The sequence below is a fragment of the Microcebus murinus genome, chromosome 6, assembly GCF_040939455.1.
Source record: "Microcebus murinus isolate Inina chromosome 6, M.murinus_Inina_mat1.0, whole genome shotgun sequence".
NCBI classification, from domain to species: domain Eukaryota; kingdom Metazoa; phylum Chordata; class Mammalia; order Primates; family Cheirogaleidae; genus Microcebus; species Microcebus murinus.
The window spans coordinates 45,211,078-45,228,492 of record NC_134109.1 but is presented as its reverse complement, the minus strand read 5'-3'; the positions used below and the strand labels follow the sequence as shown (position 1 = coordinate 45,228,492).

At 34.1% G+C, this 17,415-nt stretch overlaps 1 protein-coding gene across 8 annotated transcripts in view; it reads right to left on the bottom strand.

Moving 5' to 3' along the window:
- Positions 1-774: 774 nt before the first annotated feature.
- The window catches only part of DDHD1 (DDHD domain containing 1), an 85,576-nt gene continuing 68,935 nt past the window's right edge, over positions 775-17,415 (bottom strand). For 4 of the 8 annotated variants that reach the window (XM_012757982.2, XM_012757983.2, XM_012757985.2 and 1 more), the window contains 5 exons: positions 15,140-15,289; positions 12,693-12,945; positions 11,491-11,682; positions 8,848-8,931; positions 775-3,476 (listed from right to left, as the gene is read on the bottom strand). In XM_012757982.2, the coding sequence (XP_012613436.1) occupies positions 3,295-3,476; positions 8,848-8,931; positions 11,491-11,682; positions 12,693-12,945; positions 15,140-15,289 (861 nt within the window). In that variant the 3' untranslated portion in view covers positions 775-3,294. The remainder of the gene's footprint in view (positions 3,477-8,847; positions 8,932-11,490; positions 11,683-12,692; positions 12,946-15,139; positions 15,290-17,415) is intronic. The other 4 variants (XM_012757984.2, XM_012757987.2, XM_012757988.2 and 1 more) reach the window with 2 other exon arrangements.

Here is a 17,415-nt window from a genome sequence, read left to right as displayed (position 1 = left end):
TTTCCATAACAACGAAATATTATCTAAAACCAATTTTAATACATACACTTAGTTTTCTCAATTGTCCAAATGCCTTACTCATTAGTAACTGAGAAGACGAAATATCTATTAGTTGATGAAAATTACTTGTCTTCTCTTACTACAGACCTTATAGTAAAATCTCTTGGCTTGGTTTGACTCACCACAAGGGGTGCAGGTACTCTCATTGGAATGAATAGTGGCACTAGCTTTGATACTGGAGTAACCACTTCTCTTCCTTCTGTTTACTCTTTGGGGGATGCAATGTTGGGATATGGTGTGTTAAATGCATTACATATACAGGATGCTTCAGCTCCCAATAAGGAAAAGAAAAAGGGACTGAGGATGAATGAATGTCAGACATGTCTCTGTCTGAGAACTTCAATGTGAGTAGTCAGTATAAAGCATGTTCAGTGTGAGCATTTAACAAAGCTAACAGATGCTGTTTAATAGCAAGAAGTAAAACATAAGATTCCTAAGGCTTGCTTCACATAATAAAAGAGTAGTTCTTGAAAAACCCAGTATATTTTGTAATTATGTTTTAAAATACAGTAACATTTACTATGAGCAAAATTACTGCTGAAAATAAAGTTATGAACAGAAGGCCTTAGGCAAGGCTAATTTTAAAGTAAAAATAAAGCAAGATTTAATCCAAGAAATTCTCCTTATTCTCATTTTCAATAACTTGGGAACTTAACTGGATTAAAGTTGAATGATCTGAAAAGTACTCAGAATCATAATAGCATGTACACAAAATAGAGAATAAAATTTTAATGGTATCAAAAACAAAATTTTTGGCCAATTTAGTAATTGCTGGAATAAAGTTGCAAAATGTTACTCAGTAACTGATTTAGCTTCTAAATCAAGCCAGAATTTCACATACTCTGTATATTAATGAGTATATACAAGTACATCCCATGATAACATGCAGAGACATAGAAACAAAGATACTATAAAACCAAAATCACCATCTCTACTGATGAAATAATGAATTAAAAACAAAATACCTGTCCAGTAATCCAGAACATCTTATTTTGAAAAGGGGTTTTGAATATTGTTTTTTCCAAGAATTCAAATAAACTCAAAGTGGTTAAATTTGACTTTGTTTTCTCCATATTTGGAAATAAAAAAAGGAAGCAGACAATTTCCTATGGCAATGGGAACATATTTTTCTTTTTCCTCAATGATAACAAATTAAAGTTTGACATGAATTTCACTCTTCTCAGGTAAAAAGGGCTCTTCACAATCCAGTGGTTAAGAATGAATCCCTTAAAGTTCTTACGTTATTTGAGTGTCACACCACCTACAGCAACATATGCTCAAGTACCTTTAATGATATAGTCATATAATGTGAGTTTAAATTTCCTGAGAACTAAATTAGACCTACAAAATAAACAGGCTATGAAAATGACCTGAGTTCATAGGAATCTCTAAATTCAAGAGATTGCTTCAGCTTTGCTGAGATTGCGTCAAAAGCCTTTTATAGCAAGGGTTTTTTAATGATTAGTCACGTACTTGGTCACGGAGTCTTGGGATTTTTTTAAACACTAAAAAGAAGTGCTTTACGTTGTGCAAATTCAATGAGAGGCCAAAATAGCCAACAGTACTAATGGTGCTCAGTAAAACCTATGAGTAAGCCACTGACCCCAGTATCTTACAAAGAAAGGAGTAGGTGAGATACACAACTGGCCAACTTTGCTCCCAGTTTGACAAGAATTACTGGGAAGCTAAGAAATTCCTTGCAGGATAAGCAAAGACAGCACCATAAGTGGAGCTTAGTGGAAACCACTCAAAAGTGAGGGCTGGGTGTGGCAGAGATGGCTACTGATCACCTGTATGTAACTCCTCCTTTGTGTGTGCAAATCCAAGAATGTGGAAGTCAAGCAGGGTAACATACTGGCTTCACGGTCATTTTCCAAATTATGAATTGCAACTTCTGTTATTATTTGCAAAGTACTAGGAGGTCATATGTGAATAAATTCACTGAACAGTATATAAAAGAGTCGTTTGGATTCAATCCAAGCTTTTCTAATTTGCTATGTAATCTAATGCAAGGCACTTTAAATGCTTTGGTGCCTTGGTGTATTAACATCTAACTGGAGAATAACACTATTTTACTTACCTCAAGGAGCTACTACATAGATTATTGAATGTACCCCTCTTATACTTTGAGCCCCTCAGATGAACAGCACTGTGGAAACAATTCTAGCTGAGGAAAACCCTTCCAGTGCCTCAGAATCCTGACTTATTGTGCCTTGTATGTCAGTGGTTTTTCAAGCACTTTAAAAATAAAATTTGTTAGTGGCATTCCATCCCTTCACATATGTTGTTTGGCACACAAATGTTTATACATTTAAAACAGGTGTCATACTCCCTATTAAGACATTCAATAATTTTCTATTAAAGTTAATGAAATGTACCCATTATGGAGTACTATGTGTCAAGTTTAGAAAAACTTTAGCTTTCTCTGAGGTACTTGTGACAATAAAAACTTCATTAAAAAAATTGAACTAGCATTATTTGTGTGAAACCTCAAGTTTTTAATGAAAAAAAAATACTGCAAGTATGCCACAGTGTCTATATATTCATCTGAAGAGTACAAAGATGGAGTTCTGAGAAAAGAGGGTTGTAACAGTATAGAAAATAAATGTGGTTCTTAAATTATATTAAAAATGTAATGTTTTATACACTGAAATAAAGCAATTGGTCAGAGGCAATAAATTATACAGTAGTTCAAATATTGTTTCTTCTTTAGCATTAGTTTTCTAAACAAGTTAAACTGAAAACATTTTAAATCTGTTCTATTCTTCTTTCAAAAGGATGTGGAAATGGAAGCTTTCATAGAAATCTAAAACAATGATACCACCTTGTGATCTTTACATAGAATAAACTTGACCATTTTCAATTTATAACATATTTTGGTTAATACATTAGATTCAACTCATTAATATGCTTTTATATTTGGGAGAAGTTAGATTGTGATTCATAGCCTTTACATGTAGTTCACCTAAAACTTCCTTCCTTCCAGGCTTGCTTGATTCTCTGCAGGGGGCTGTCAGACTCATAATCAAAATGATGGAAACTGTAAATAACTTCTTTAGGACTGAAAACATGTTTTTTTTTTTTTTTAAATAAAATAAAGTGCTTTTAAATTCAAAATATTTCTTGCCCTAAACAAAACTGAAACATACTTAACCCCGAAATCTCCATAACTTGACACACACATTTTAACAGAAAAAAAAAATCAGTTTTGGGCCATTAATGTCCGTCACGAGTTCAGATTGGATCTAAATTGGGTTTTGCATCATTATCGTGCTCATGTTTGTACATGAAGGTTAAAAGAAAGAGGGCAACATCCAAGGATGACCAGTAGGCAGTGTGCGACGTGACAGCTGACCAATAGCGGCTCTCCACGAGGCCTTCTCTGAGTTCAAAATCAATCCTGTGATCCAACTCCACTAAAAAGAAAAGAAGTTAAACAAATGAATATGGATTACAATAAGACATGTTCTATATAGACTCACTAGCGTTGACAGTAAAAATTTAGATAGCAGAAGTGATTCTCTACTTGTCTTTTTTTTGTTACTTTTCACTATCTTAAGGGAAAAACACAAGAGCCTCAGTAGCTCACGATTCTATTTGGTGGAATCCTTTCCTTTGTATGCTGAAGTCAATATGTAATAATAAAGGAAGAAAACAAAAGTTCACTGGGTATCATAGAGTATTTTTGGAGTAAAACAAACTATGTTCAAAACTTAACATTATCTCTTAATCTTTATGTCTAATCTATAAAATAAGGAAAACATCCCCCTCAAAGAATGATGGGCCAGGCTTGCATGCAATAATGCCTGTGGGAGTGCGACAGTTCACTCAATGGCTCCTAGACTAGGTAGGCGCCCTGTGTCAGCTGGTCCTGTGGGGGCTATGTTAGAAGATAACCATCTTTTTACAGTCCTAGAATGCTTTTTCCCCCAATAGGTTGAATTCCTCAAAGGCAACCCCCAGAAACCTAATCTCCTTCTAGTCAGCAGGGTCTAACATGCACCTGGGACATACAAGTGTTCATTAAAATGTTTATTCAACAAGAGAAGAACCTCCTGGGTGGCTGGGAAAGTTCAACTGGGAGGAACAGTGGTGATTCTTGGGAGGAAGGACTTTGCTTACAACAGTGCTATCCTCGAACAATTTTGTGAATTCAATCAAATCTTTTTCTAAAACCCACAGAAAGTCTTGTAATACCTTTTAGAGAAAAATCACCTTAACAAATCAAGGCTCTAAGAGATTTCAATGGATTCATCTAAAAAATCCTTAGAGATAAACATGTAAAGAATGACATTTTGATCTTCAGGAACTTCTTTAAAACTGTCAATGAACTATACAGTATTTTGAAAGATCTATCTTACAAATAAAAACAAAGCCACTCAAATCACTACCACTCAAGACACTTAAAGTCTGCTTTTCATTCAGAATACCAAAGGATGTTAACAGTAAAGTTGGCAAAAATTAAGGAGGTTAGAGAAAAAATTGGCTTTTGCTTTACACTGGGAATTGGTAATCACACATGGGAAATCATAACACTCTAGGAAGAGATTTCATATAAATGCTTAGTTAATGCTTGTTTTAAATAGGTATTTTGTGACAATATCATTTGGTAATTTAAAAATGCTTATATCATTGTTATTTTTCTATTCAATCATGCTTTTCTAACAAGGAGTGTTTTTTTTTTTTTTTTCCAAATTAAATTACTATGGACTAATCCATAACAAGACAGAAACAGCTGAAATCCATGTGTGGACCTGTGAGGCAGTAATGTCCTGATGTTTTATCTTTTGTATTCCATGAAGCATTTGTGTTAGATTTATAGGTACATTACATTCCGGCACAACAGATCGGAAGACAAAAAAAGAAGAGGAAACTGGAATTTTCAAGCACAATCAAGAGAGGTCAAGGTGAAGTTAATTACAAAGAAAAAAGAAGATGAAAAACAGAAGAGATGGGAAACATACGTGTTAACATTGGTGAAGATCACAAAGTTATAATTTCTAAGAATTTACTTTCAAATGCTACAGCATAATGTCTTCCTAGTCCAACAGTCTTCAGCTGAAATTGTTTTAAAGTCAAAGAAAGGGACACTTTTTTCCTGTTATAACAGGTGTTATTTGGCTCCCCACCTTTGATTTTATGTCCCTGAAATTAATCTTAATATGCCATTACTATCTTTTTTTTTGAGACATAGTCTAACTCTGTTGCCCGGGCTAGAGTGCTGTGGTGTCAGCTTAGCTCACAGCAACCTCAAACTCCTGGGTATGGGCAATCCTTCTGCCTCAGCCTCCCGAGTATCTGGGACTACAGGCATGTGCCACCATGCCTGGCTAATTTTTTCTATACATTTTTAGTTAGCCAATTAATTTCTTTCTATTTTCAGTAGAGATGGGGTCTTGCTCTTGCTCAGGCTGGTTTCGAACTACTGACCTTGAGCAATCCGCCTGCCTCGGCCTCCCAGAGTGCTAGGATTATAGGTGTGAGCTGCTGCACCTGGCCTGCTATAACTATCTTATAATACCATCTTTCAGGTGGTAGACACTCAAATGTTTAATTATTGTCCTATCATATTATGTGCCCTTGTTCTTATCAACTGCAGGGACTTTAATCAGTGCTACTAACTAGAGTTGCTCCCACTGTCCTTTTCTATTTATCTTCAGGTTGTGTCCTTCAAAATGGGAATTAGGTGGTCAGTTTGCATTCCTATTTTAGTCTCTCATCCTCCACAAAAGGTTTATCCCAGTCTGGCTGTTGGTGCAGTTGACCTCACATGCATGTTGATTATGTAGGTGGATGGATGGAACTAGGTGTGCCTATGTCCCATCTTTTCTATCCCTTTCAAGTAGAACACAGAACTTCCAAGGGAGTGAAGTTCTACATGGCAGCACTATTCTGTATGTGCTATGAGATCTGCTCTTGGCCAAAGTGGGTTCAAATCTACATGGAGTTGCCTTGGACTTACTCTCTCATAATTACCATATCAAGAATGGGTGGTACTACAGGGGTTGGTAGTTTTTTCCTAGTTTCTCTAGCTGAGTTAGGTCAAAGAAAAAGAAGAACATAAAATCATCACTTTTTCTTCCTTCTCTCTGTTGAATGACTCAGTGCTAGAATTCCTCTATCCATGAAGAAAAGAAATCAGGTTCCTGAACAGAAGAGAAGTAAAAATGAGAAAAGAAACTGTGGTTTTAAATATTAATAATCACCAGCTCTTTGCTTACAAGGTTTAAAAACATGGATTATTTTCTTTCTGGGGAGTCACATATGGGCATATTTCCTTCCAAATTCCCCAAAGTAGAATGTCTGCTATAATACATTTCATGTGGTTAAGTGTCTGACACTCAAGGAACCTCCACAGTGTAAAGGTACAGTGTTATAAATACTGTGCTTTCATCAAAGAATTCTTTTGTGCACAAGGCTTGTCAACATGGATATACAATTTAAAAAATATATATGAATAGAAAGTAAGCATCTTTGAATTACAATGTGTACTAACTGGACAGATTTCTATTATTTAATGGAAATATCTCAACTTCTCTGGGGAGAAATTTTCAAAAATTTAATAAATCCTAAATGCTATCTTATTTGTATATAATAAATTGTGGCCATAATTGCATATTTGGCTCCAGTGGACAACAAGAAAAATAATTAAAGTACTAGCAAAGATACTCTGTGCTTCCAAATGACTGGTGAAAGATTCACTGACCATAAGAAAGATTATGTTTAAAGTTCTTATTGGCAGGTTATGTCTTGCTGCTCAGAACTGTACATTTCATGTGGGTGTTTGACATTCAAGGAATATTTACATTTTGTGAATTATTATAGTTTCAAATATATTTAAGAATATTCTCAAGCCATCCTTTATTTTTAAAAAATAACAAAAATTCTAAAATGAGTTTTATAATCAGTTGTCATGTTTCCTAAGAAACATTTTCCTAACTAATTTATCCTGAAGACATTCAAATACCTAACATTTGACAATAATCAGGCTATGTGAGTAACTCTGGCATACCATAAACTCCAAGAAATGAATGGCCAGATTTGTTGATTTGTTGGACTCTTTACAATCAGGTTTAACAAATTTTTCCAATTATATTCAGAACTTCTCCCTTCTAATCATCCTTGGTTCTTCTCAAGAAAACTAAATTACAGTTCTCTACATACCCCATGCTTCCCACCTCTGTGGTTCTGCTCATGCTGTTTCTTCTCCCTGCAATGTCCAAATCCTGCATGCCCTACTTCTTCAACAAAGTCTTTTATGATTTATCCAGCTGAAAGCAATTTCTTATTCCTTAGAACTGACAGTCCTTTACTGTACCTCTGTTAAGTGGCTCATTACGTTCTACCACATATTATTATAATTATTTATGCAGTTACCTACCTTCCCTTCTAGAATGTAAGCTCTCTAGAAATTACTTCATTTTCATACTAGCATCTTTATAGGCAGTATTGAAGTCTGTTTCATCTTGGTGTCTTTTTTAGTAACTACCATGGTCTCTTGGCTCATGATAAACATTTAACAAATAATTGCTGAGTGAATACAAGCAGGAAAAGAGAAAATAGAAGCCATATAGATATTACCATCTAAATCAGTTTGGTGTGGTTATCACTAGTGGTATAACTGTTGATGTTAGGATGGTTCTGAGATAGGGGATATACGTGCTACTTGATTGCAGGACAAATAATATGAACAAATTAATTTTCCTTCCTCCAACTAAAAATGCAAGATGTATAAATCAAAATTATTTCTTTATGAAAGTAATTGGCTATTAACATGGGCAGGGACCAGAGACAGCACTTACATAATTTCTTAAGCGGAATTTACCGAGTTAAACCAACACAAACTGTTGCTATGGACCGAAAAAAAAAAAAGAAAACCCAAAACAAAACAAAAAAACGCCCAGGCTTGTTATAATAAAACATTGTTTTGGAACTTCTATCAAGTAATGTAAGAGTTTTTTTTTTTTAATTGAAACAGTCTATGAAAATTGGTAATCAAATAAAGAAATTGTAAAATTAAAATATTAAAATATTAATGTGGCTAAATATTAAAAGAAAATCATAACATGTTTTTTGTCAAAGACAAAAATTTAGTGTGTGTGCATATATATATACATATATTAAAAAAAAGAAAACAGAGAAGCTATGGAAAAACGAACGAGAAGTTAGTTATAAAAATAATTTTAAACTGATGAAATTAATCCTTAGTGATATATTTAGAATATGCTAAAAGAGACTGAAAATATCTCTTGCATCCAATAATACTATTTTTTTAAAAAGTGGATCTACCCTCCCCAAAGTAAATTAAATGTCTGTGGTGAAATCAGATATCTGTTATGGCATATCTATTAACGTAAGCCTGAGTGGTGAAGTTACTGACACCTGAAATAACTGAGAATGATTAAACTCATTGTACTATGAAACCCTTTTATATCTAAGTGTGTTACAGGAAGAGAAAGAACAGTGAAAGTCTTTGAAGCCTTTAGGACAATAAAGAGAAAAGAAAATGGCCTAATGCTTTTCTCTCTAAAAGGTTCCTTTCTCTATAGGAATGTGCAGGAATATCATATATTTTAGCACATTAAGTAGCTAATCAATACTAAGGTTTCAGGACCACTAACATTTAAGATTAGAAAATAAGGGAAGAAAATACATATAAAATAGTAGTCTGTAATGGTAACATTGAAGCTGATCTCATAGAACTGATCCAATTTTTCAATGAGCAGAAGAACTCTAAGCAGATCATTTTCATCATATTCTGAATGCTATTCCTGACATATACCATACCGAGGGCATTATCTTTATTCTGCATTACATTTTCCGGAAAAAGAAGTTGTGGGAGATTAAAGAACGATTCCTGAAGTCTGAAATCTGTGAAAAAAAAACACAAGATGCTGTAAAAAAAAACTGGCTGATGGTTAAAAAGGGCCTTCAATGATGTAGTGGCCAAAAGTTAGAATAATATTCCCAGGTAAGCTGCTTAAAACTAGCATACAAGAAGTATACACCTTGTTTTTTGTGAGGAGCTCTTTCTCATAATGTTAACACCCAGATAGCCCCAAATTTATAGCTAATTTAGGTTCTAACCTAGAGGCAAAAAAAAAAATGCTAAAAGAAATAGCTCTTTTCATAATGTTACAAACAAGAGAGGAGGGGACAAGAAATGAAACAGTAAGACCACTGAAAAGAAGCCTAGGGTTTTCAAAAGAAATGAAGAATAGCTACATAAGATGCTTAAACTTGATGAAAATAAAGATCTCAACTGACAACACTTATTCATCCAAGAAAGAAATCCTGATTGATTGATCATGATTTCAAAGTCTGTGTCCCATTTAACCCTCAAATAGCAAGAGAATCCAAGTCGGCAGCTTTAGAGAAAAGGTTATCCAGAAGGACTGAGGCAATTAGTGTGAGTAGAAAGAAGGAAGCCAGAATCACCGAATCACAATGACCAAATTCCAGAACGAAGGTTTAATGAAGAAAAGTTTTATGATCTGCAAGATTTAGGCAAGAGAGCAATTGTGACATAAGAAATTTGTCTAAATCAGGATTACAGAGAAGAGTATATTATTGAAGCAAGTCAAATAATTAGTAAAGCAAATCTTGGGGATCTGATTTAAAAGGCAGAATCCTATTGTAGTAATAGTCCAATTTTAATAGTTACTTCTATACCTAGAGATGAATATGTGTAACTAAGACTCATATGATTATCTCAAATTTAGTTGAGTCTAGTTGATAAGAAATTTATTATTTGGACCATCAAAGAATTTATATGCAAGAATGACAGTATGTATTTTGTTAAGCTATCAAAATATAATAATTCAATATAGCCTTATAACCTCTACTAACTGCTGTTCTGGAAGAAGAAATTGAAAGTTTTTCTATTACTATTTTGAAATTACTATGTTAAGTAGTATAATAAACATTTTCTTCTCTCTGATCCTATAGAATCTATATGTGCCTTCATTATCCTTTTTCTGAAGCTTCAATCCTATCCACCTCTTCCTGCTCCCTTATTCACCCTAATGTTTACTAATATCACTGCTGTGCATTAAAAACATTACAATAAACTGTGACTTTTTACTTGCCACCTTACAAAACTCTTTTGAAATTAATTTTTCTCAGAAGTAAGTTTTCTTCTGATATCTGCATATCACAACAGAATTTTGTATTTTCACAATCTTAGTTTTGATATTAAGTAGAAAGAAAAATTTAGGTCAAAAATAGTATAGGAACTAGTAATATAAGAACTCATAGGAAAACTAAAATATGAGTTTTACACAAATATCAAAGTTCAAAAGATTTGCAATTATAAAATTTTCAGTACTCAAAGAGTCTGGCATAGATAATTAAATTAAAAATGCTGTTGGCTCAAATAGGAACATCCTTACTGATACTCCTCCTGGAGTGGCGCTGACTGTGGAGGAAATATCCAGCCTCTAGGAGTGTCATACCTGTACTTACTTCCTTTTTTACTTTTATGGATGGCAATGAATGTCAGATTTTTTAAAATTTAGAGTAGCAGACACAGTTAATAACACAATGCTACAAGTAACAAAATCTGCTTAAAACTTTTCAGAGAAAGAAAGCAAACTTTTCCTCTTGTTGTAAACTAGCTTGTTTGAAACCAGCTGCAGAAAGGAAGTAGCTAGTTTTAGAATCTTTATTTCCTTATATGTATCACTGGAAAAATAGGACTTATTAGTTTTATTTTACTGGACGCTTAAAAATAATGTTCAAGTTCAGACCCTTGAAAAGGTGTCATAATGTTTCATAACTATTCAAGATTTTAAACTTTATAAATCCACTGGAAAAAGTTAAGCAAAGGTCTCTTATAATGTTAAGTCCAACATAACTATCCATTCAGTTACTCATTTCTTGAATACCTGCTTCACACTAGGTAGCTGCGATAGGACTGGAAGCCATACAGCAAGATCCAATAAAATTTTTAAGCTTTGAAGGTCTTATAATTAGGTTGAACAAAGGAAACTAACTGTGGGATTAGAAATAGGAAGGCTTTGGCATAGCAGTTTTTAAAAAGTCTCAAGACCAGATAGAGCATAGATTTGAAGCAATTACATGAGTTTTTAAGATTGAGAAGACCATATTAGTAAAAATCTACTTTATAAAAATCAGGGGGTACTTACCCCAAAGAGATTTGTTTTATGCTTGATGTTTAAGACTACTGTGCCACAGTGCTTTGATTATTAATGTTCTAACTATTAATTCACCAATTCAGAGACTAAAACTGCATTTACTTGGAAATTATTCTTAAAAATGTAAACAGAAGGAAATTACTTTCTTTAAAAGCTAAGCATACTTTAGGATCTTAGAGTTAATTGCTAGTGTTAATATCTTAGGATCTCCCTGCTCTCCCCAAGTTTTAAAAAGGCATAATATAAAATTAAGGAAAGAACTGTAAGAACTAACATGCAGAATCGAGAAAGCCGGAACTGCTATGTGGAAGGGTCTGTGTCGCTATGGTGGTAGGAGGAGGTGAGGCAACTAGCTTCTTCTCATCTTCCATTGAATCTTTTGATGTCTCAGATGGCTGTGACGTTGATGAACGTCCAAATCTTGAGAACAACATTCCTCCAAGTCCCTTTCCAATGCTAGCAGCCCCTGTGTTTCACAAAACAGGGTAGTCATTCTGTTGAATTACACCACGCACCAAGCTAAAGAGCACCACCCATAATTATAGCCAATTGGCAGAGGGACCATACCATAGTCATGTTTTTCCAGGGTGGGAACACAAGAAAATTACAATTTATATTGTAGGTTTCTAAATAAAAATGGTGAATAGAAGACTATAACTTACAGGAATATACAAAGGAATAAAGACTCTATTTTACTCAAGTGATCATTGTTTACTAAAATATCTGGTAAGATTAAAATCTTTAATAAAAGAACCATGCCATTGACATGGGTATATATTTACTATTAATATACTTACTACTGAAGTTAAATGGATATGTTATAAAAAGCCATCAATAAACAATGTGTGAAAATGACAAAGAGAACTACAACAACAAATGAGTCCAGCAGATAAAGCCTATTTATAGTGCCATCTTGTGGCACTTTATATTAAGGCACCTTGTAACCAAAAGCAATGGACAAATTAACGTGGCTCATAATTGAGGATACACCAAACGTGCTAGTGCTGGAGATAGTTCAAAGAGAAATTAAATATTCCTTTTGCCCTCAGGAAACACACAGTTTGAGAGACTTTTAGAACAGATTGGAGAACTGGCTGTGGGAGAGGGTACCCTCAGAACACAAGTACTCTTTCATTTTACAGATGAGCAAGTAGAGCATTAAAATCTAAGTGATTTGCTCAAGATCTCTGAGTAAGCGGTAGAACCAAGATTAAAATGAGGGACTTGATTCTCAGAATAATGCTTTTTTCTGGTTCATCTAGCTATCTCATACTTTAAAACTATAGGATTTGATCTAATTAGAGAACTTTAGTGCGTTTTAGTCCTCAAATATAAACAGTGAAAGAGTAAATTCTAGACACAGGGATTAATTGCTGGAAGTTTTATAATACACAGAATATATCCAAGTCTCCCAAATTTAATGTCTACACAAAAAGTATTTATATTCATAGATAAAGAATACTTAAGAGACATTACCTAATATGCTTGCTTTGCCTATATTCGTTATGGATTCTCCATAGTGTCGGCGGGACAAGACTGGTGAGGTCAGGGGGCTTGGTATGGTTGAAATGCTTTCACTCTCTGAAACTGAGGTAGGTTCTTTTGCTGGGTTGAGAAAGCTTGGTTTCATATGTTCATAAGGTAGAGGATTTGAAGTATTGTACCAGTGGATCTGGACAGGTGAAATGTTGCTGTAGTGTTTAAGTATTAACGGTTCTAATCTATAAGCCTTGATTTAAAAAAAAATTCAAAGAAACACAACATTAAGACACAATGCATAGATTTTAGTAAATTGTTCTTATTCTGTTGTATGTTAAGTATGCCTTAGAGAAGAAATTTAATAAAAAAACAATGGATAATTCAACAACGTATTTCTATTTGTTCACTGTTAATAATATGTGGCTGATGAGATTATGAAAAAGAGTCTAGGCTAATACTATTAATTAGTTTTTCAGAGAAATAGATTAATTTTTATTATGTTCTGATATCATGTAACAATTATATTTATGTTGGTCTCACAAGCAAAGAAAGCTGAAGTATTAATAATAGATGGTAATCTAGAAAACAGCAAATAAGATGAATTTTTAATATTTTAGGAGCTCTTATTAAAAACTCTATTTTCAAATAGATTCATATGGTAACAGCATAAATTAGATGCCAACATTAAGACCATTTGTCTAATGTGACGTAGGGATGATACAGCAGAAAAAGCAATGAATATGGCATGAGACTTCTCCAAATTCATATTATGGCTTCTGTCACTTATTAACTATATGATGCTTGTCGGGTTACAAGTTCTTAAAGCCTCAGTTTCCTAAGCTGTAGAAAGGAGGTAACACTTTCTCCCATATAGACATGTGAGGAAGAACAGATAACATTTGTAAAAATTGCTTTGCAGAGTTCTGACATAAACCATTAAAAGAATTACAGAAAAACTATGAAATGAATAATTAAAATTTATGAGTTTAGAATCTTCCTTTACAATACAACAAAGTTTAACATGTACAAAGGACAGGGCTCAGAGTTCACCTATGAACTCAAATTTACTTTCAAGTTATGAGAGAATAAATACAATGAATGTATATTAATTAAATACTTATTGTCTTGCTGGGTGTTTTCACACATATTTTACTTAATCCTAACAACCCTAGGATGTAAAATTTTATCTACACCATACAGATAAGATTCAGTCTCAGAAGTGACTTGGCCAGGATTGTGCAGTACGTATTTGAATCCAATATTAGACTTCCAGTTCAGTGGTTTATTTCTTAAATACAGCAGTGTGAGTCTTTAACATGTGGGAAATTTCCTAAAATTCTAATCGTTAGTCAAGGTAATATTTTTTTGCTATTAGCTAAAAACATCCTTCAAAAGACTTTACACAATTATATAAAACTATTTTTTCAGAACTATTTAAAATAGTTTATTAGCATTTAGTTCAACCTAGCCTTGTCCCAAAAAGAATTTAAGGAAGCATTTTTCTTATCTAAAAATCTTACTTGGCATTATGCTGTTTGTATGGATGCAAAAATTCCTGAAGTGCTTACATTAAAAAAGTATTTACAGCACAAACATGATAGAGTATGGAAAAATCCAACGTTTTACAATCAATCCTACTAGGCTAAAATAAACAGTTCTACCCCTTCTAGATATTTAAAATATATTTGAATATTTTCATTTTTAAGAGGATCTACAAAACACATTTCAATATTACAGTATGCTTTAAAGAAGAGTATATTTAAAGTGGTATTTTTAAGATTTATGGTTGCTAGATTATTGGTATTACAAATTGTTACGGTTTGAAAGTCCAGTAGACTCCTGTCTCTTGTATTAATTGTCTAGAGATAAGATAAATGTATTTACATTATGTTCTTATATTACAAGTACGACATAAACAGATCATCTCTAAGGTATCTTATTTCATGAGCCCTTAAATTAACCAAAACATAAGTGTTTTTTTTTTTTTTTTTTTTTTGAGACAGAGTCTCGCTTTGTTGCCCAGGCTAGAGTGAGTGCCGTGGCGTCAGCCTAGCTCACAGCAACCTCAAACTCCTGGGCTCGAGTGATCCTTCTGCCTCAGCCTCCCGGGTAGCTGGGACTACAGGCATGCGCCACCATGCCCGGCTAATTTTTTATATATATATATCAGTTGGCCAATTAATTTCTTTCTATTTATAGTAGAGACGGGGTCTTGCTCTTGCTCAGGCTGGTTTCGAACTCCTGACCTTGAGCAATCCGCCCGCCTCGGCCTCCCAAGAGCTAGGATTACAGGCATGAGCCACAGCGCCCGGCCAACATAAGTGTTTTAATAATCAGATAAATGAATTCTTTCTCATTAATTCAATGGTACCTTGCAAGGCTTCTCACGGATTCTTTTATGAACAATTTAATATGTAGAAAACAAAGTTTATATTGCAACTCACCACTGGATCTGTAGGATGAAAAATATTTAGTAACCGGTTACAAATCTCTCTAGGCAAAATATGGTCTTGACTTCCAGTGTTTCCTGGGCGGATGCCACGCAATGCCAAAAAAACTGCTAGTGGGGATCCCATACAGAAGAAATTCTCAACCTAAAATGACAACAAAGTCATCCTAAATTTTAAAAATGGTGAAGTGTTAATTTTTCAACCAAATTTGGGCATAACATTATAGTAAAATACAAATAATAAAATTATTTTTAAATATATTTGTCTTTTTTCAATGAGCTTTGTCCAGATGGTATCTGCATTATTTGTTAATTATATGCCAACCATTAACCATTCTAGAATAATCTATTTCCAGGAACAATTTCATTATCTTTAAATCTAATAGAAGTGAAGAATAACAAGAGGAGGAGGATAAAGATCATTTCATTGTGTGTTTCCATACACTAATCAAAGATTTTGTGTGAAGTAATATGCTAAGTGCTGTGATGGATACAAAGACCAATAAGGCAGAGCTTCTGCTTGCAGTTTACAATCCTGTGGGGGAGGCAGAATGAAATAAGTGCATAACAGACGGAAAGAGTGCTAGAAGACAGTGAAGAAAAGAATAATTAATTCCAACTCTGAGGGCTTTACAGAGCCTCAGGTAGTATTGGCATTGGCCAGTAAAAAATGAAAAGGATTTTCACAGTTGAGGTTAGGACATTGAGGCTAGAAAGAATGACATTCCAGACTGACAGAACCACGTGAATTAAAGTCAAGGCAGAAAAGAAGCTGGCTTATTTTTGAGAATAGAAATAGTCTGATATGGCTGAAAAATTGGATGTGGAGAAAAGGTAGCTTAGAATGATAATATTCAGAACCTTGATTGAGTAAGAAAGTTGGACTTATTTCACAGGCAGTGAAGGAGGACAGGATCTGCCCCATATTTTAGAAGCTAGACCTGGTAATAGTGTGTGGATGAACTAGAAAATTAACAGACTGGTGACCTGGAGACAAAGTAGGAATCTACTGAAATAATTTAGGCAAGAAATAATCTGAACTAGGCAGGACAAACTGTTTCATTCAGACATGGAAATGTAAGAGGATAGGGTGGAATCAATGTAATTGAATGCAGCTGGGGATGAGGAATGTGTCAGAGACAATTCACAGGATTAGGGTCTGGCTGACTGGAAGGATAGTGGTTCCATTAATTGTAACGTTCTGTTTTTTGTTCATCGTAAGTGTGAGGTATCTGTAACATGTAGTATGTAGCTGAGAATTTAGGGGAAGAGATATACAATCGGATATGTCATCACCTAAATCTATGTGTTACCATCATAGATGTGACATGTAAAACTAAGAGAGTAAGTAAGTTTGCCTAGGAAGTGCATAGAATAAAAAGAGGGCTTTACATAGAACTATGAGGAAGGTCTACATTTTATTAGCAGGTAAAACAGATAGGGCTACAGAAAGGAGAGTGAAAGAAGAAACAGAACCCAGATAAAGCAATATCATGGAAATCAAGGGAGGAGGAGGAGGAGGAGGAGGAGGATGGCTTCAAAATGGAAAAATAGGGTGGTCAACAGCATTGGATTATATACAAAAAACACCATTTCATCCTAAATCTGCCCTACCTTTCATATGTCCCATCTTGATGAGTGAGATCCCAAATTCATTTTCCCCTCTCATGCCCAACATCTAGTAAGTCAACCTAACAAATTCTAACATTTCATCACCTATCCCCTGGACTATATTGTACGAGTGTCCCTGCCTCCAATTTTACATACCTTGAATCCCACAGTGCCTCTAGAGTGATTTCTTTTTCAAAATGAAAAAATATGTGAACATGCATTTTGAAAGGGTACCTATAAGTTAAAGAGGGCTTGAAAAAAATTTTTTCAAAGAATTGGGTGACTTATATGCTTGAAGTCTGAGGAAAATGACCTTGTATCAATAAAAATTAAAAATATAAGAAAGCATTTAAATAAAGAGGGACACATAAAAATACCAATTTCTGAAAGGAGTAAGGTCATTTCTTTTATAAGGTGAGGAAAGAAAAAAGAACAGAGGAAGATACAAAAACAATTGAGATAGGAGAAATCTATGTAAATTCTTCCTGCTTGATACACAAGCATGTGTGTATGCAGGTGTACACACACAAACCCTACCGAGGAAAATGCTTTATGCCAGGCGTCCTCAAACGACAGCCCACAGGCCACATGCAGTGTTTTTGCCCATTTGGTTTTTTACTTCAAAATAAGATATGTGCAGTGTGTACAGGAATTTGTTCA